Source organism: Sphaeramia orbicularis, chromosome 3 (genome assembly GCF_902148855.1).
Source record: "Sphaeramia orbicularis chromosome 3, fSphaOr1.1, whole genome shotgun sequence".
Lineage (NCBI taxonomy): Eukaryota > Metazoa > Chordata > Actinopteri > Kurtiformes > Apogonidae > Sphaeramia > Sphaeramia orbicularis.
In genome coordinates this window covers 11788360-11808291 of record NC_043959.1, presented here as the reverse complement: position 1 = coordinate 11808291, position 19932 = coordinate 11788360, and the positions used below count along the sequence as shown (strand labels likewise).

Genomic DNA, 19932 nt, shown 5'->3' with positions numbered 1-19932 from the left:
CACAGTTAAATACACCAAGTCCATGCATTTTACAGACATATAGACACATTAGTCATCATATAGCAGCAGCAATCAGAGCAGTGCACTGTGAAATACAACGGACAATAGCAATAGGCTAACGGCAACAGCAATACAACTCACCAATTCAGGAGTTCAGTTCGCTTCTCCTTTCTTTTCCCTCTCTCTCGTCCTCAACAGACCTCTATAACTGTAGTGGAAAACACATCTATACATTGAACTGTCCAGGAATATAAATGTGGTGCAGATAGGTGGTAAAGCAGGTGGGTAAACAAGTGGTTTAGTTTGTTGTAGCAACATGGAAAATGTCTGAAACACATTTTATGGTGACCTGATACCAGAGTAGAACTGTTTTGGATGAGTTCATTCATCGGATACAACACTTTGTATTTTGTTTGTTTGTTTGTTTGTTTTTGTAAATTGTGTAAATGATACATGTGTAAAATCATCAGGTAACAGCCGCAGAACATGAATAAAACCATTATTTACGTACAATGAACCTCTTATTGCTCTGTTACTGGAAAGGTCAAAGGTCATTTTCCCAGTTCTCCAGTGGAAAATACGATGTGATGAGGCGTTCATGTACAGTTTTTAAGTTTGTAACTGGTATTTACCATAATTCCCAGAACACATGAAGGCAGGACTAAAGATGAAAAGACCCAAGTGAAGAGGACAGAGTTAGTGTGTGACTGACGTGTGTGTGTGTGTGTGTGTGTGTGTGTGTGTGTGTGTGTGTGTGTGTGTGTGTGTGTGTGGTCTTTCCACAGGTTTTTCAGTCTCCTGCCGTCATGTCGGACACTGAGGACGTGTAAGTGAACGCCCCGTTGAGCTGCATTCAAAGCCACTGTAAGTCTGATTATTGATTTTTTTATGTCTGTGTGTTCTGCAGGGAACAGATTGAAGGTAAGTCCCAAACATCCAACCTTTGTTCTTAGACATAAAAACACATAAATCTGTCTAATGTTTTCCCACATCCTGTATTTTCATTGCACTTTCCTAAAACTTCACTATATTTATCTGTAATCGACTGAGATGATTGATTTAAGATGAAATATTTGCATCTCTTTAAAGGTACAGTGTGTAAGATTTTTATAGAGTTCTTTCCGATAATGAATCTAATTATTGATTATAATTGAATAAAATAGCGCTCAATCAGTCAAAAAAAACTATTCCATTACATTAAACTAGAAAAACCTGTTTAAATATTAGGCCTGTAACGGTCCACATACTGAACTGAACCTTTTCGGTACACACCTGTTCAGTTTGGTACACAGCTGTACCCAAACGGCACAGAATGATGAGAAAAAGAAAAAGGAACGAAAGACATCGTTCGATGCAGAACTTTAAATTCGCACAAGTTCCACACGGACATATTAAAGGAGTGCACATTGACCCAGAAATATGAAATGGACTCTATGCACAGTCCCACTACTTCCTGAACTTCAGGTGGGTCCTTTATTTCCTGTCTTTCATTACTGGACACACTGATTAATCCAGGTGTGTCGAATTAATCAGTAGTCACAACAAGAACTAGCACACACACCTGGATTAATCATTGTGTCCAATAATGAAAGACAGGAAATAAAGGAACCACCTGAAGTTCAGGAAGTAGTGAGGCTGTGCATAGAGTCCATAGCAGCTGATATAAGATTAAAAAGAAAAAAAAAAAGAAATATGATGTGAACCTGGAAGGAAGAGACTGCAGACCCTCCACCATCATTACAGTCCAGTTTGGGATCACATCAGGTCCCAGTGAAAGACACTGATAAGACGAACGTTGTTTGGTTTCTATGAACTACGGTAGTTCTAAAACACTTACACTAGCTCTCGCTCTCTCTCTCTCTCTCTCTCTCTCTCTCTCTCTCTCTCTCTCTCTCTCTCTCTCTCTCACTCTCTCTCACACACACACACTCGCTCGCTGAATAACAGAGAAATAGAACCTGGGAGTTGGACATTGAAAGTATGTAAAGTTTCACTTTCGTTTTACACCAGCATTAGTTACATTAGTTATGGACCGCATCCCCAGGTATATAACTGTGCTGCACTCGACCCCTACCTCTACTCCTACCTTGACCCCTACCTTGACCGCTACCCCTGGTTCTCCCTCGACCCTGACCCCTACCCTGACCCCTTCCCCTGCTTCTACCTCCACCCCCACCCCCACCCTGACCCCTACCTCGACCTCAACCCTGACCCCTACCCTGACCCCTACCCCTGCTTCTACCTCCACCCCTACCCTGACCCCTACCCTGACCCCTTCCCCTGGTTCTACCTCGACCCTGACCTCTACCCCTGCTTCTACCTCACCCTCTGGAATCATTCTTAAAAAAACACTTGACAAAAGAATAGACACCGAATCCCTAAAAGGACATTAACATTAGAGATTTTATTTCGACCGTTTTAATGAGAGCAAAATGAACGACAACAATCATCTCATCACCAAAAACAGTTGAACTACAAAAAACAAAACCATGTTCTTTTATGACATCCACGTGACAAATAATGTCTGAAATCTGTTCACGTTCAGTTCATGAATGTTTTTATTTTTTACACTTACATCGTCACTTGATGGAAGTGATGACAGAGTAGTTGAGGTGCTCCATTTGGGCCGGTTATGGGAACAAATGCTGCGTTTGCACTACATGGAACCGACTCGACTCGACTCGACTCTGGTACCAGGTGCTATTCCAGACCGTTTCCATTACAGGATACTGCCAGCTTTACAGTACCTGATCATCATAGTGATGTGGTGGGTTACTTCTGTGTCATCTGCTCAGAGAGATGCTGATAAACTCACTCATTGTGTGTTGTCTCATCAAACTCATGCTGAATTTTTACATCATCCACCAAAGACTGAATCTCCTGACTGAATGGTGTAGTTTTTTGGACTGTCATCATGTGGATTACCCTACCAACATATTTACTGTAAGCTTCCACATCTGTTTTTTGTAAAAGGGCGGGTCACAAAGACAACTCTGACCAATCAGTGGTCTGCAGTATTTACACGTCACATTTTATGCTGTGTTCCAGTCCACACGTAACTGGTGTTTTTCCAACCTTCTACCAGTGAAAATGCTCTGGAATGTCAGTCAAACCTGTGACTTCCCACCCATGAACTCGTACTAGATCCATGTTCTCCCAGTTCTGAGCTCTGACGTCACGTAGCAATGGTGCCCCCCCCCCTGTGGCTGTGGTGTTTATGCAGATTGTTTATTGAAACAAGGTATTACTCTGATATTATTTATCTGCAAATGTTCTGCATAATCAGCAGCTGCTCTAGTGTTTCAGTCCAATGAGTGCAAGGATAAATTAATACCAAATATGAATCCAAATATACAAATAACATCAAAGGTAGAACAGCTTCTCTTGCCTTATGTACCATTTTTCCACCTCTGTTTCCCTCAAATAAGCAAAGAACAAACACCTTTAGCGATAGAAATGACTATAAATGAACATAACATACGGTCCACTATGTTGGTTTGTTTACATCTAGCTACTACAATTCCTTGCGCTCAGGCAGTTTGGACGTGACTTGCCTGGAACCCTACAAAGTCGTGAGTCGTGGTTTGAAGTCATGACCTACGGGCTCAAAAATGAGCCTGGAACGCAGCATTAGTATCTGGTCCCCAGTCCTGGAACCTTGGCGGAGGTGATACCAAAAAACTAGTACCGGGTACCAGATTCCAGGTCCTTTTTCGTAATGGAAACACAAAAAGGCTGAGTCGAGTCGAGCCGGTGCCACATAGTGGAAACGCGGCAAAAGTATTCCAAAATCACTACAGATACAGCCAAGGTTTTTTGTCCCAAAGTGCGTGCTGTTAGGTAAACGAAACACCAGAACAGAGAACTCATACTGTCTTTATATTACTTCCTGTATTTGCTGCCACTGTGGGTATGGCAGTTACACACTGTACCTTTAAACGGACTCCAGAGTATTCCGTTTTTCATTTGTGACCTACTGTTTGTGAAAGTTGGTGATATCTGTACCAGTGTTTACTGAGTTGACGGCTCCAGAAGTTACAGTTCCACATGTTCACAGCCTGGTTTTTACTGTTGTATTTGATGTGTGTGTTTGTTTTTTTGGTCCAATCACATGAAGCAGAGGAAGGTAACGCCCACCTCAGTGACTGGCTGCAGACGTTCGTCTCTGTACTAATGTAGAGTTGTGGCTGTGACTGAGCTAATGTCTACACATGATTAGTTTGACCCTGGAGTCGGAGTCACGGTCCAGTGTGTTCGGATGAGTCGGTTCTGAACGTACAGATGCATTACAATGGCTTTAGGACCGGTTCTTAGCAGCCCAACCTCCAACCATTGTCAAATACTCCTCTTTTAAGGGTGACTTTTTTTGGCTGAGTGATGTTTCAAAAATCACATGGTTAAGAAAAAAATGTCCCAGAGCATCGAAGCTCTGCATTTGTTTTCTTGGCATGTGACGTATTTACGCTGTCACGGACCTCATTTATATCGAACCTGTACAGAGGAACCGTAAGGAACATCCACCATCTGTACAGGTGAGCAAACTACCTGAGCTGAAGACCAGCATCCATAAAAACTACAAAAGACCAGCATCCACAAAAAACTACAAAACACAATGAACTACGGAAGCAAACGCAGAGTTTGCAGAGAGGCATTGTTCATTAATTACAGTGTTCATTAATTACTCAGGGTTCCAAACTCTACAGAACATTTGCAGTGGTTCCTAATCTGCTGCACTGGGTTCAGTTCAAGGGCCTTTAGGGTTTAGTCTGGATGTTCTCCCTGGGGTCTGTCAGTGGGTACCCCTCCCCCAGGTTAATAGGTTCACTGGTAGGTTAAGAGTTTAAAGGTGCGGGAGACTTTCGTGACCAATTTTTCATCAAATCTGTCCATCCTCAGTCACATCCTCAGTATCATGAATCTGTTCATCTGTCTTTCTGTCATTACTCACCTGAATCTCTTGCATTACGGTGAACAGTTTCTTAGTGCCATCTACCAGAAACAAACCATGTGTTTACAAACAGAGTCGGGAAGGAACTTGGGCACCTGAGGAATTTCATTGCGACGTGCATTGTGGGAAGTGAAGTCTCACGCAGCCGCCTGACAGCGGCAGTGGCAGCGCAGCCATATGGTATTATATGGATGAAACAAACACAACGTATAAACGGCTGAAACGCAGAAACGACTGGAGGAATATGCAGAGAGGGAAGGAAGCTCCTACTGTTTCCATCTCGTGTCTGTTCCAGCTGCCGCTGTCAGACAGCGGACTGAACCAGTGTTTCCCACAATGCACGTTGCAACAAAATTCCTCAGATGCCCGAGTTCCTTTCCAGCTCTGTTTGTAAACACACGGTTTGTTTCTGGTGGATGGAACTAAGAAACTGCTCATCATGAGGAAGACATTCAGGTGAGTAATGACATAAAGACTTACAGATTTATGATACTGAGGATATGACTGAGGTTTGACAGATTTGATGGAAAACTGGTCACGAAAGTCTCCAGCACCTTTAACTAGTTCGTTAACAGTTTAAAGGTCAGGGTTAGGGTCAGGGTTAGGACCCATAATGGGTCAGGGTCAGGGTTAGGGTCAGGGTTAGGACCCATAATGGGTCAGGGTTAGGGTCAGGGTTAGGACCCATAATGGGTCAGGGTCAGGGTTAGGGTTAGGACCCATAATGGGTCAGGATCAGGGTTAGGACCCATAATGTGTCAGGGTCAGGGTTAGGGTCAAGGTCAGGGTTAGGACCCATAATGGGTCAAGGTCAGGGGTTATTAGAGTGTGTGACTTCATCTTCCACATTAAACTTGTATAACACAGTTCAAACAGTGACAGTCATGAATATAAACTCTGTCCATGAAACCCTCCAAATACTGTAGATAAATCTGAAAACTGAGACCTGCACTGGATGTGGTCTATACTAAACCAGGGTCCACACTGTTCTGTCACCTGGGACCCCCAGTGGATGTAATCTATACTGGTCCACACTGGTCTGGTCGTCAGGTAGTTTCCGTCCTGTTGATATGAATGAGGTCACATGACCCGTTTGTGTCCTCCTCACTGTTTCTCTCTCTTTCAGCTCATCCTCCATCAGTCCATCATTTTCTGTGTCACTAAAGTTCTCTTTAGTCCTTCTGGTCTGTACTGGTCTGTACTGGTCTCTAATGGCTCTGTCTGTCTGTGGTCTTCATTAACGGCCTCTGCGACACCCCCCCCCCCTCCCCGGCCACGCGGGGCGGTCGGTTTGGTGCATGCTGGGTACCGTAGCCCAGGAGGAGCTAGTAGAAGTAGAAGTAGCCCCTGAGGCGGAGGCCCAGGGAGAGCCAGAACCAGAACCAGAACCACAACCAGAACCAGAACCTGAGCCTGTGCCGGTGCAGCGGGAGGAAGGTACGTGGCATCCTCCTGCAGGACATGAAGTACTCTGAACCCAGACCACATCAGACCTGAACCCAGTCAGGGGTTTAGAGGGACACATGTAGTCTCCTCCACACAGATGGAGCTGCAGCACACACAGGCTTTACTTCACCTGCACACACACAGGTTTGACCACTAGGGGGCAGAGCAGTACCTGAACTGCACTAAACTCAGACCAGATGAGCCCCACTGAGCCTGTTTACACTCACACCAGTATCTGATTTATGGAGTAATCAGATTATTGATCATCTAAACATGATAATCTGATCATCTTTATCCAATAACAGCAGTAATCTGATTAGGAGAAATCAGATTAACACCTAGATTTGTCCCCAATACTCTGATGTCTTCACACATGTAAACCGGTTCATCGGATTTATTTAGTTTTTTAAATCTGCATGTCTAAAAAAAAAAAAAAATCTGTATAAATGGAAGTTATACCATGACACCGTGAGTCTAAAGAAAAATGTAAACAAACATGGCACGGAGTGGCGAAAAGTCGGCAAAGACTGACCTCTGGAGTGAAGAGGAAACAGATTTAACGGTACAATAAATGAAAAGTGTCCACATCCTCCATCTGTTTGACATCCTTTAGAATGTCCCAGATAAGACCGCAGGTTTGGAAAAGGACAGGAAGTGGACGTCTACATCATAACGCATACGTACGTACTCTGAAAGATATCCAATAATGGACTGAAACATGTAAACCAGGGTTTTTCCATGATCGTATTTATGAAGTGGCTGTAAATGCATCACATCTGACTATGGCAGTAATCGGATTACTCCCAGTTATCAGATTTTTACAGTCATGTAAACGGGTTCAGTGATTCACCAAACGTGTTCTGGGACTGGGAAGAGAGTCTGTATTCAAAAAGACTGGATTTAAAGAAATATCATTAAAAATATTAATACAAATTATTATTATCATCATTACTTCTATTATTAGATTTAAAGGAAACACTTGCATTTCATAATTTTACTGACTGTATTTCTGTTTCTGTAGTTAAAGCACTTACTGTCATCTCAGTCACATTCATCTTATAAATGAAGTCAAACTTGGTTTAAAGGATCCTTTCAAAGTTCACATCCAATGCTTGGGCGGCTACATTCAGGTCTGTGTGGGACTCCATTTGCAGGAACTGGACTGGTCTGTAAAGGCTGGGCACAGTCTATGAACAGTAACCAACAGGAACACAGTGTATTCCATCCCATAATATTCAACTGTACTAACCACTGCTGCTTCAACTCACTTTAAGCATCAAAAAAACATATCAATTTATTCATCCACCAGTGCAATACATGCAATTAAATTGGCAAAATACGCAAATATTTGTTTAATTACCACATCCATATCACAAACCAATGTTGCCATCTATAGGTTCAGATTAATACTATTATTGTGCAGTTTACAGAATGACTTAATGTTCCATTAATAATATTTAATTGGGTTGTATTGGGTTGCTTTTCTTAAATTCCCTTCTCCTGAAGCACAGGTGTCAAACATGCAGCCTGGGGGCCAAATCCGGCCCACCAAAGGGTCCGATCTGGCCTCTGGGATGAATTTTTGATTTGCAAAAATTACACTGAAGATATTAGCAATTAAGGATGTGAAAATCATTTTAGGTCAATTCAATCTGAAGTGGGTCAGAACCAGTAAAATACAATCATAACGACCTATAAATAATGAAAAACGCAAATTTTTCTCTTTTTTTTAGTGTAAAAAAAAAAAGTAAAATTACACAAAAATGTTTATATTTACAGACTGTCCTTTTACAAAAAATGTGAATAACCTGAACAAATATGAACAATATGAAATTTCTTTAGAGACGTATGTAGAATTTTACCAATATTCTGCCTTTTATTAAATATTTTGTGTATTTGTAGATCTGTAAGCTATGACGCATATGTATAAATGATAAACTGAGGCATAATACTGTTAACATTGCACTTATTTCTCTTAAGAATTTTCAGGTTGTTCCTATTTGTTCATGTTATGTTCAAGTACAGTTCGTAGATGTAAACATTTTCATTACGGAATTTTTCTTTTTTCACTCAAAAACATCAGGAAAACTTTGGTGTTGACATTATTTAGAAGTTCATATCTCATTATTTATATTATTTTAACTGGTCCGGCCCATTTTAGATCAGATTAGACTGAATGTGGAACTGAACTAACATGAGTTTGACAGACCTGGTATAAATTATTGTATTATATTGCACTGTATTTGATTCTACTCTATCATCCTGGACCGTACCAGACTATATCTTATCCCACCTGATCATATTCTATTCTACTGTACTGAATGACATCGTACACTTCTGTATGACATCGTACACTTCTGTATGACATCATATACTTCTGTATGACATCGTATCATTTCACACCATCTTCATATTTCTTCCTATTGGACCAGACCGTGTCCTATGCATGTGTCTCATTTTACAGAAGACACTTTCCCAAACACAAGGGTCACAGTGTCTCTGTTAAAGCATGTGGAATCTGCTGGCTCCGCCCCTTAAATCTGAATCTGACCAATGAAAATAGAAACACCCCCAGTGCCGTAGAGAGAAACAGAGAGTTGCTTTGATGTCGTTGCTACGGTGATCAGGTGGTTCATGTGAGCCTCAATAGTTCCAAACAAAAAGTGTCTGTCCTGTCTTCTGTTGGACAGACAGCAGTGAGTGGGTTAAAGCAGGAAAAACCTTTAGGAAATGATAATAAATGACAAATAGGATCAGATAAGTGTCAAAGTGGACCCGTTTTGGATCCATATTAAATGATACTAATGATCACATGACCTCAGCTGACAAACTGAACCCAACACCACCAGGTTCAACGGAACAACTCCAATCCAACCCACAGAACCACATTTGGACTAACTGTACTGGGGGTGTTAGAAAATATCGGTTCTGCAATATATTACGATATTTCATTTCACAATACTGTATTTACATTTAAAAGTACTGTATTGATCATTTTAGGTATTTATTGAAATGCAGATATTATGGAGGTTCATTTTTGTTTTTCTTTTAGGTTTATATTTTATTTATTCTCATTTAACTCTCTTTTATTAAATAATGTTAGTTCCTTTGTTGGGATTGAACTAAAATACTGTTCTGATGTTAGTTCTGAACTAATAGAATATGAACATTTGAACAGGATCTTAAACTGTAATGTCTGTAAAACTGAATTTCAGTTTGAACACAGGAACATTTTGTGATAAAGCATTAGATCCTGTTGGGATCAAATAAAAATGTGTTTAGTATTTGTGCAGATTTCTGGTGTAATTCAATTCTTCCAGGAAATAATCATTTAAAAAAAAAGAAACAAACAAAACAAAAATTGCCTTTTCAACAGTATCATGATATATTGTGATATATCGTATTGTGATCCTAGTTTTGTGATTCGTATCGTATCGCCAGATTCTTGCTGATACACGGCCCTAATAATAACCTTGGTTCAGACTCAGTGTTTGGAACTATTAGTCCCTCCAGAACCATATTTGGTCTGTCATTTTTTGGACCGTTAGTGTATGTAGGTGCTGTAACTCAGTTTTCTCTACCGCTCTGGACCTCCTCTAATGGAACATGTGGTTTGATCAGCTGATGGAACAGGTTCCGTCACTAATGTTCTCTGTTCTGCTCTTGCTTCGGACGCTTCGCTGCATGCAGAGGCCTATGAAGAGGAAGGTACGTGCACTTCGGTTCTTCCTTTAACCATCATCTATCTGCGTGCTTTGACCTTTGAACTCTGTTGCTTTAAGCCTCTGCCAGTCAGCTGATGCGGCTGAACGTCGGCCACGCCCACCGCTCATCTGTGCTTCTTCTTTGTGTTTTTTTTGCATGAATGTGTCCTTTCCAGTGGACGAGGGAGATCAAGATGGTAGTTTTGCATTTTCTTTCTTTTTTTTTTTGCATCTGTGAGGGTAAAAAAAGTGTCCAAGCTAATCACAGTTGTACTCATTGGCTTCAGTTGAAACTACAGTACGTGACCCTGACAATCCTCCTAACAGTAATAAATCCACACTGGGTTGGTGTTAAACGTGTGCATTTCCACATGTGCAGGACATGAAACCGTCCTCTTCTGCTGTGGTTCTAATGGTCCTTCTATGTAAACGGCTCTGGTTCGGTTGGATTGATGCACACACTAATGCACAAACACATTAACGTTGTGAAAAAAACAAACGGATGTTAACCCATAAAGACCCAGAGATACTTCAGGGACAGGTCCCAAAGAGGTTTTTTTTCTATATTGAACTTTTTTTTAAGTGATTTACCATCATTCACTCTAATATTATCCTCTGTGTTTTGTGTTTTTTCCAGTTAAAATCATATATTTTTCTATGTTCAATTCTCTGATCCTGTAGATGTTCATTAGAGCTCAGATTACAGTTGATGGTTCTTCTGTCAGAAACAGATCAAACTGAATAAACAGTGTCTTTTTCAGTCCAATCTGTCATGAACTGGACATAAACCCAGTGTGCCCAAGAAGACAACAGTGTTTCCACGGTAACTTCGGAGCCTCTGAACGTCATATGGTCATATCTGATGACCATGAAAAGATGAAGAACTGTATTTGTATTTGAGGGGGTCCATAGAGCAGAGTGTGTGTGTGTGTGTGTGTGGGGGGGGGGGGGGGGGCATAGAGTAGTGGAGGGGGGGCATAGAGCAGTAGGGGTCCATAGAGCAGTGGAGGGGGGGCATTGAGCAGTGTGTGTGTGTGTGTGTGGGGGGGGGGGGGGGGGCATAGAGCAATGGAGGGGGTCCATAGAGCAGTTGGGGGGGCATAGAGCAGGTAAGGGGGTCGATAGAGCAGTGGGGGGGCATAGAGCAGGAAAGGGGGTCCATAGAGCAGTGGGGGGGGGGGGCATAGAGTAGTGGAGGGGGGGCATAGAGCAGTAGGGGTCCATAGAGCAGTGGAGGGGGGGGCATTGAGCAGTGTGTGTGTGTGTGTGGGGGGGGGCATAGAGCAATGGAGGGGGTCCATAGAGCAGTTGGGGGGGCATAGAGCAGGTAAGGGGGTCGATAGAGCAGTGGGGGGGGGCATAGAGCAGGAAAGGGGGTCCATAGAGCAGTGTGTGTGGGGGGGGGGGCATAGAGTAGGGGAGGGGGGGCATAGAGCAGTAGGGGTCCATAGAGCAGTGGAGGGGGGGGCATTGAGCAGTGTGTGTGTGTGTGTGTGTGGGGGGGGGGGGCATAGAGCAATGGAGGGGGTCCATAGAGCAGTGGGGGGGCATAGAGCAGGAAAGGGGGTCCATAGAGCAGTGGGGGGGGGGGCATAGAGCAGGGAAGGGGGTCCATAGAGCAGTTCTTCTACTTGTTGCTCAGGGTAAAGGATAGTGAAAAGCCAGGCTTTCATTGGCTAGCTGTTAACCAATCAGACTCCAGCAGATGAGCCTGTTGAATATTCCTGAACTGAGCCTGCAGCGTGACTTCATCACCACAGTAACGGATGAAAACTGGGAACCAAGGCATTTATTTACCCCCAGAGGATGTTCTAGAGTCCACAGTAGAACCTCAGACACAGAACACATAGGGAACGGAGTATGAACAGAGTATGTGTGGAAGGACACCAGTGGGTGTTTGGGTCTTTATGGTTTAACACTGTAGTCTGATGCACCTGAAGGCCCAGTCCCACCTTTGACCTTTGACCCTAACCCTTTAAACTTCCCATAGTACTGTAGAAACACTCAGGTTAACATGTGGTTGTTCAAACTTGGATGGACTCACATCAGATGGTTCGACCGAGGTGTGAACGGACTTGGTGGACCCCCCCCCCATATTAACCACCTGCTCTGTCACTGTCCTGTGTTTGCATCTTCATGTCTCTGACTGTGTTTCTTCTCTTTTCACCGCCTCGGTCTGTTTCTGTTTCTGATGCTGAAAAACAACAGAGGAGAAGCCCAAGTTCAAGTGAGTACAAAAAAAAAAGTTCAAGTGAGTGCAAAAAAAAAAAAAATTTCAAGTGAGTGCAAAAAAATAAAAGTTCAAGTAAATACAAAAAAAAGTTCATAAAAAAAAAAAAAAAAAAAGTGAATTCAAGTCACGCTGAGGCTGAAGTCATGTGACCCAAAACCCATCTATAACCCATATGTGACCTGGATCTGATCTGATACAGACAGTTTGAACAGCACTAATCTGACCCAGACCACTTTCATATGTGGTCCTAAATCTGACCTGGACCACTTTCATATGTGGTTCTAAATCTGACCTGGACTACTTTCATATGTGGTCCTAAATCTGACCCAGACAACTTTCATATGTGGTCCTAAATCTGACCCAGACTACTTTCATATGTGGTCCTAAGTCCGACCCTGACCGCTTTCATATGTGGTCCTAAATCTGATCCAGATCTGATATTTTCCGATGTGAGTTAAGTCTGAACGTCCGGATCGCATTCATCCGATCTTTACATCATTGAAATGCGACAAATGACGAAGTTGCATTTAATGTAGAATATGAACCAACACAAAAAAAATCAGATTTCACCCAAAAATCCAAACTGTGCGTTCAGACCTGCTGTCGTAGCCTTTGTTTTAGTGCTGGTTTATGATGCAAAAACATGTATCACTTGCATCATTTTTGTTTTTTACACATAATGGTCCAATCCCAATTCACTTCTTGGCCCTCCCCCCTCCCTGTTGGCCCTTCCCCTTGGCCCTCCCCCTTACTCCTTCCCCTTGGCCCTCCCCCTTACCCTTCCACATTGGCCCTTCCCCTTGGCCCTCCCCCTTCCCCCTTACCTCTACCCCTTGGCCCTCCCCTTTACCCCTCACATGTTGGCCATCCCCTTTACTCCTACTCCTTGGCCCTCCCCCTTTTCCCTTCCCTTCCCCCCTTACCACTTGACCCTCCCCCTTCCCCCTTACCTCTGCCCCTTGGCCCTCCCCTTTACCCCTCCCATGTTGGCCCTCCCCTTTACTCCTACTCCTTGGCCCTCCCCCTTGGCCCTCCCCCTTGGCCCTCCCCTCCGACTCATCGAGAATCGGGACACCCCTACCCCTTCACGTGAACATGCAAAATGGAGGGGTAAGGGTAATGGGGAGGGGCCAAGGGATGGATTGTGATTGGTCCATAATTCAAACCCCTGTAATGGTCTGGTTTATGCATTTTACATATATAACTGCTTCTGATTTGTGTCTTTTCAACAGACCCACCGCTCCAAAGATCCCAGATGGAGAGAAAGTGGACTTTGATGTAAGTGTGATCTCCTTCCTCCTCCTGTTGTATTATCTGTCCAAACACTTCACACAAATTCACAGTTCTGTTTTTCAACTTTGATTCATTTTTGTGATCGCTTTTGTACTATCTATCTATGAAGAATATTTATATTGTTATTCGGCTGAAAATTGAAAAAATACTGAAATGATGTTGCCATTCAAGGGAAATAAAAAGGCTGTAAAAAGTCTGATGTAAAAAGTAAAACCTGCTGAAATGTTCCATATTTTCTAAATATTCAAATGTAAATTTTGTATCTAAAGCTAACACTGTAAACACCCAACGGATTGAATGTGAAACAAAAACACATCGTAAACAAAATGATGTGGTAAAAAATTTTGTCTGGATTATGTTAAAAGGGCTAAAAAAAAACATTTCAATTCCAAAAAACTGAATTTATTTCTAGTTTTCAGTGGGTCGGGTTCTCCAGGGTTAAATTAAGTGTGAATCTGCTGTGGACTTTTTGCAGGACATCCAAAAGAAACGTCAGAACAAAGACCTGGTGGAGCTGCAGTCGCTGATCGACGCTCACTTTGAGTGTCGGAAAAAAGAGGAGGAGGAGCTGATCGCCCTCAAAGACCGAATCGTAAGATTTAAGGGATTAGTGACACGTTCTGAAGCAGGAGGTGGACCATGGAGGAGGAACCAGAGGAACCACAAGAGCCTTCCTCTGGTTCCTGTGGTTCCTCCGGTTCCTATGGTTACTCTTAGTTCCTCTGGTTCCTTATTCTGGTCTTGGTTTGTGTTTTTCAGGAGAAGCGTCGTGCTGAACGTGCTGAGCAGCAGCGGATCCGAGCTGAGAAGGATAAGGAGCGGCAGAACCGGAGGGAGGTACTGACACCAGGGTTTGGAGAACCTGTAGAACCTGCAGAACCTGTATAACCTACAGAACCTGTATAGCCTGCAGAACCTGGAGAACCTGGAGAACCTGCAGAACCCGTAGAACCTGTGTTTGGGATTGTAGAACCTGTAGAACCTGCAGAAGCTGTAGAACCTGTGTCTGGGTTTGGAGAACCTGAAGAACCTGTAGAACCAGTAGAACCTGTTAAACCTGTAGAACCAGTAGAACCTGTAGAACCTGCAGAACCTGTAGAACCTTCAGAACCTGTAAAACCTGTAGAACCAGTAGAAACTGTAGAATCAATAGAACCTGTAGAACCTTCAGAACCTGTAGAACCTGCAGAATCTGTAGAACCTGTAGAACCTGCAGAACCCATAGAACCTGTAGAACCTGTAGAACCCGGTTCCGTCTGAGTCTGAGTGTCTTCACAGGCGGAGAGGATGAGGAAGGAGGAGGCCGACGCCCAGAGGAAGGCCGACGACGAAGCCAAGAAGAAGATCGCACTGAGCAACATGGGCTCGGGTTACAGCAGCCACCTGCAGAGGGTAGGAGCCAATCAGAGGCGGCCGATCAGAAGCGGGCTCCTCCCACTGTTACCGCGGTAACCACTCCCCCTTCTGCCGCAGGTGGAAGGAAAGAGAGGGAAGAAGCAGACGGAGAGAGAGAAGAAGAAGAAGGTTCTGGCAGAGAGATGCAAACCTCTGAACATCGAGAACTTCAGCGAAGACAAACTGAAGTAATGGAGTACACATCTGAACATAGGATACACGCAGTACTTTTAGAATACAGTACTTTTATAGTGCAAACCTTTGAACATCGAGAACTTCAGTGAAGACAAAATGAAGTAACGGAGTACACATCTGAATATAGGATACACGCAGTACTTTAATAACACAGAGTACTTTTATAATGGAGTACTTTTAGAACACACAGTACTTTTATATCACAGTACTTTTACAATGCAGTACTTTTATAATGCAGTACTTTTAGAACACTACTTCTAGAACGCAGTACTTTTATAGCACAGTACTTTTATAATGCAGTACTTTTATAACACAGAGTACTTTTATATCACAGTACTTTAATAATGCAGTACTTTTAGAATACAGTACTTTTATAACACAGTACTTGTATAACACAGAGCTTTTATAATGCAGTACTTTTAAAATGCAGTACTTTTTAAACACAGTACTTTCATGTGATACAGTACTTTAATATCACAGTACCTTTATAACACAGTACTTTTATATCACAGTACTTTTATAATGCAGTACTTTTATAACATACAGTCCTTTCATATCACAGTATTTTTATAATCCAGTACTTTTATAATGCAGTACTTTTATATCAGACAGTACTTTTTTAACAAACAGTTCCTTTATATCATACAGTACTTTTATAACAAACAATACTTTTATATCGTACAGTACTTTTATATCACAGAGTACTTTTATATCATACAGTACTTTTATATCACAGTACCTTTATGACACAGTACTTTTATATCACAGTACTTTTATATCACAGTATTTTTATAATGCAGTACTTTTATAAGATACAGTACTTTTATATCAGATTGGGATGTCCCAGTCCGTGCTGTTGTTGTGGACACTGTTGGAAGAACAGAACCTGTGGATCCACAACAAACTTTCTGAAGAACAAACGTCTGTAAAAGTGCAGAGTGTTGTCACCACGTTCCTTCGACGTTCTAACAGTATGAACTCAGACAAAGACACTAAGGGTTCCTCTGATGAATCACAAGGTGTCGACACGTTCATGACAGAGTTTGCGAAAATCCACAAAAGGCTGTGAGCGTTCCAACAGTGTCTTCATATGTTCCAGTTCAGATTATTCCGTCCTTGTTAGTTGATGTGATCATAAACGGACACTGAACCTGTCGTGTTCAGACCTCCATTAAAGGACCGTTCTAACATCTGGGTTTGTCTCCTGGGGTTTTTCAGGGAAAAGGCCAAAGAGCTGTGGGAGTGGCTGCACAACCTGGAGGCCATTAAATACGACCACCTGGAGAAGTTCAAGAGGCAGAAGTATGAGGTGAGCACAGCCTTTGACCAACACAGTAAACAGGCAGAAGTACGAGGTGAGTGTGACCCTTGACCTTTGACCCACGTGAACAGGCAGAAGTACGAGGTGAGTGTAACCTTTGACCCATGCAGTGAACAGGCAGATGTACGAGGTGAATGTGACCTTTGACCCACACAGTGAACAGGCAGATGTACGAGGTGAATGTGACCTTTGACCCACACAGTCAACAGGCAGAAGTATGAGATGAGAGCAACCTTTGACCTTTGACCCACACACTAAACAGACAGAAGTACAAGGTGAGCACCACCTTTGACCTTTGACCCATACAGTCAACAGGCAGAAGTACAAGGTGAGTGTGACCTTTGACCTTTGACCCACACAGTCAACAGGCAGAAGTAAGAGGTGAGTGTGACCTTTGACCTTTGACCCACACAGTGAACAGGTAGAAGTATGAGGTGAGAACCACCTTTGACCTTTGACCAACCCAGTGAAGGTGAGTGTGACCTTTGACCCACACACTGAACAGGCAGAAGTACGAGGTGAGCACCAACTTTGACCTTTGACCCACACAGTGAACAGGCAGAAGTACAAGGTGAAAGTGACCTTTGACCCACACAGTGAACAGGCAGAAGTATGAGGTGAGAGCGACCTTTGACCTTTGACCCACACAGTGAACAGGCAGAAGTATGAGGTGAGTGTGACCTTTGACCCACACAGTGAACAGGCAGAAGTACAAGGTGAGTGTGACCTTTGACCTTTGACCAACACAGTGAACAGGCAGAAGTACGAGGTGAGTGTGACCTTTGACCCACACAGTGAACAGGCAGAAGTATGAGGTGAGAGCGACCTTTGACCCACACAGTGAACAGGCAGAAGTACAAGGTGAGTGTGACCTTTGACCTTTGACCCACACAGTGAACAAGCAGAAGTACGAGGTGAGTGTGACCTTTGACCCATACAGTCAACAGGCAGAAGTATGAGGTGAGAGCGACCTTTGACCTTTGACCCACACAGTGAACAGGCAGAAGTATGAGGTGAGTGTGACCTTTGACCCACACAGTGAACAGGTAGAAGTATGAGGTGAGTGTGACCTTTGACCTTTGACCCACACAGCAAACAGGCCTTTCTCCTTTTCACTGAGAAAACAAACCCATTCATCAGGATTTTCTGGGAGTTCAGGACTTGTCCATCAGTCTGCGCTGATGACTGAATGAATATTAACACAATAAAAAAAACTACAAACCACAGTGTTTATATTCCCATAATTCCTCAGTGCTCGTCCTGTTTGTCCTCAGTATTGAAACCCTGGAACAAAAGCCCATGAACCTCAGCCTGTGTTGAAACAGAGCAGATCCTTATATTAAAGTACATTCAGCAGGTGTTTGGACTCTGGTGGACCCGAGTATCTGTAGGTGAACGTCCACAGCTGCAGCTCACACCAACCTGTTTATTAGGGCTGTTAGAAAATACCAGTTCTAGAATATATCGCAATATTTCATATCACAATACTGTACCGATATTAAAAAAGTACTGTATGGATATTTTTAGGTATTTATTCAAATGCAGATATGGCAGATTTTCATTTTTGTTTTTCTTTATTGTTTCTATCTTATTTATTATTTAACACTGTTTTTTTATTAAATAATGGTTATTTGGATCATCCGAAAAGTACTTTTTAACCGTCTGAGAGGCAGATGGTAGTTCCTCTGGAAACGAGGAGAATTAGAAAAATTTTGTGATATACCATTAGATCCTGTTGTGATCAAATAAAAATGTGTTTAGTATTTCAAAACCATGTATTTGGGATACATTTCTCCAGAGGTCAAAAAAATAAACAGATACTTATTCAGCATAGATTACTAGCTGCTGGAAAAAAGGCAATAACTAAACGACGGATGACACAAGAACTGACAATAAAAAATTGGATAGACATAACCATGGGAATTTGTAGGATGGAAAGAATAAACTTTACTGTAAATGTGAAGATGGATTTTTTTGTGCAACACTGGGAAGGATGGGTGAGATGAAAGTATGAATATGAACCCAAAATCCTCTGAAGGAAATATGTTTTTATGTTTTTATTTATCTTTATTTATACATTGATTCCTTCCTTTGAGATCCCGTACGCCAGTACCATGATGATCTGCTGTAAATGTTTTTGTTTTGTGTTTTTTACCCTCACTCTCTGGATGTGTATAGTTTGTGTATTTCGTTGTTTTTTCAATGTGTGAAAAAAAAATCTGAATTCTTTCAATAAAAAGAGAATTAAAAAAAAATAATAAATAAAAATACAAATGTGTTTAGTATTTGTACATATTTCTGGTGTAATTCAATTCTTCCAGGAAATAATCTTAAAAAAAAAAAAAAAAAAAAAAAGAAACAAAGCAAAAAATTGCCTTTTTAACAGTATCATGACATATCGTGATATATGGTATTGTGATTTGGATCGTATCTCCAGATTCTTGCTGATACACACCTCTACCTGTTTCTGTTCTTTAAGGTCATCTCTCTCCGGAACCGCATCGACGAGCTGCAGAAACAGTAAGTCCAGTTCCAGTCAGAACCACCTGTACATGCACATCTGAAACCACATGAGTCCACCTGGACCCGGACAGAACCTCACATGCAGGTTCAGAAAAGGCCTGTTGGTTTTACTGGTCCTGGTCCGGTTCGGTCCGTCTTCTGTTTGGGTTCAGATTCAATCCGCTACTGTTCCAGCCCACTCCTGTTTGAACATACTGGAGAAATTGCATAAATATATGTGTCTTTGTTGTTTTACATGTTTGAAATAACGCCGTCTTTATTTATTTATTTACATTCATTGCTCCAGTCTATTTATTTATTTTCATTTTTGTTTTTTATTTTTTTTATTCATTTTTTTATTTTTTGAAAGTTTTTTTTATTTATTTATTTATTTATTTAATATTCATTGCTCCAGTCTTGATGCTTCCCTCAGACTTGACCTCTGACCTCTGTTTTCGCTCTTTCGCGTCCTGCAGTAGCAAAAAGGGAGCGGCCAGCCGTCGCAGAAAGTGAACAAAGGGACGGAGGAACCCGAGAACCCAACATATGCCTCGGCGACACCTGCGCTAGTTCTGCTCAAATACGCAAATCCAACGTCTGTCACTATGTTTGTGGAAATACAACACAATAAAAAGGCAGATTCAAGTCCCACTCATCTGTGTGTGTGTTGGCTGTTTTTACCAAAGCTCTTGTTTATGGCTGGAAGAAAATACTGGTTCTGCAATATATCGCAATATTTCATTTCACAATACTGTATCGATATTAAAAAGTACTGTATGGATATTTTTAGATATTTATTCAAATGCAGATATTGTGGAGGTTCATTTTTTTTCTTCTTTTAGGTTTATACTATATTTATTCTTACTTAACACTCTTCTATTAAATAATCTTAGTT

General features: G+C 42.1%; 1 protein-coding gene across 3 annotated transcripts in view; it reads left to right on the top strand.

The window, feature by feature from the left end:
- LOC115417014 (troponin T, fast skeletal muscle isoforms-like) overlaps positions 1–19688 on the top strand; it is a 34155-nt gene extending 14467 nt beyond the window's left edge. The window contains exons 2-15 of one of the 3 annotated variants that reach the window (XM_030130935.1): positions 786–826; positions 908–921; positions 6263–6385; positions 10085–10102; positions 10275–10295; positions 12307–12325; positions 13564–13609; positions 14100–14216; positions 14384–14461; positions 14903–15016; positions 15098–15207; positions 16433–16523; positions 19015–19055; positions 19514–19688. In XM_030130935.1, coding sequence (XP_029986795.1) covers positions 807–826; positions 908–921; positions 6263–6385; positions 10085–10102; positions 10275–10295; positions 12307–12325; positions 13564–13609; positions 14100–14216; positions 14384–14461; positions 14903–15016; positions 15098–15207; positions 16433–16523; positions 19015–19055; positions 19514–19550 — 849 coding nt within the window. In that variant the 5' untranslated portion in view covers positions 786–806 and the 3' untranslated portion in view covers positions 19551–19688. The remainder of the gene's footprint in view (positions 1–785; positions 827–907; positions 922–6262; positions 6386–10084; positions 10103–10274; positions 10296–12306; positions 12326–13563; positions 13610–14099; positions 14217–14383; positions 14462–14902; positions 15017–15097; positions 15208–16432; positions 16524–19014; positions 19056–19513) is intronic. The other 2 variants (XM_030130936.1, XM_030130937.1) reach the window with 2 other exon arrangements.
- Positions 19689–19932: the final 244 nt, after the last annotated feature.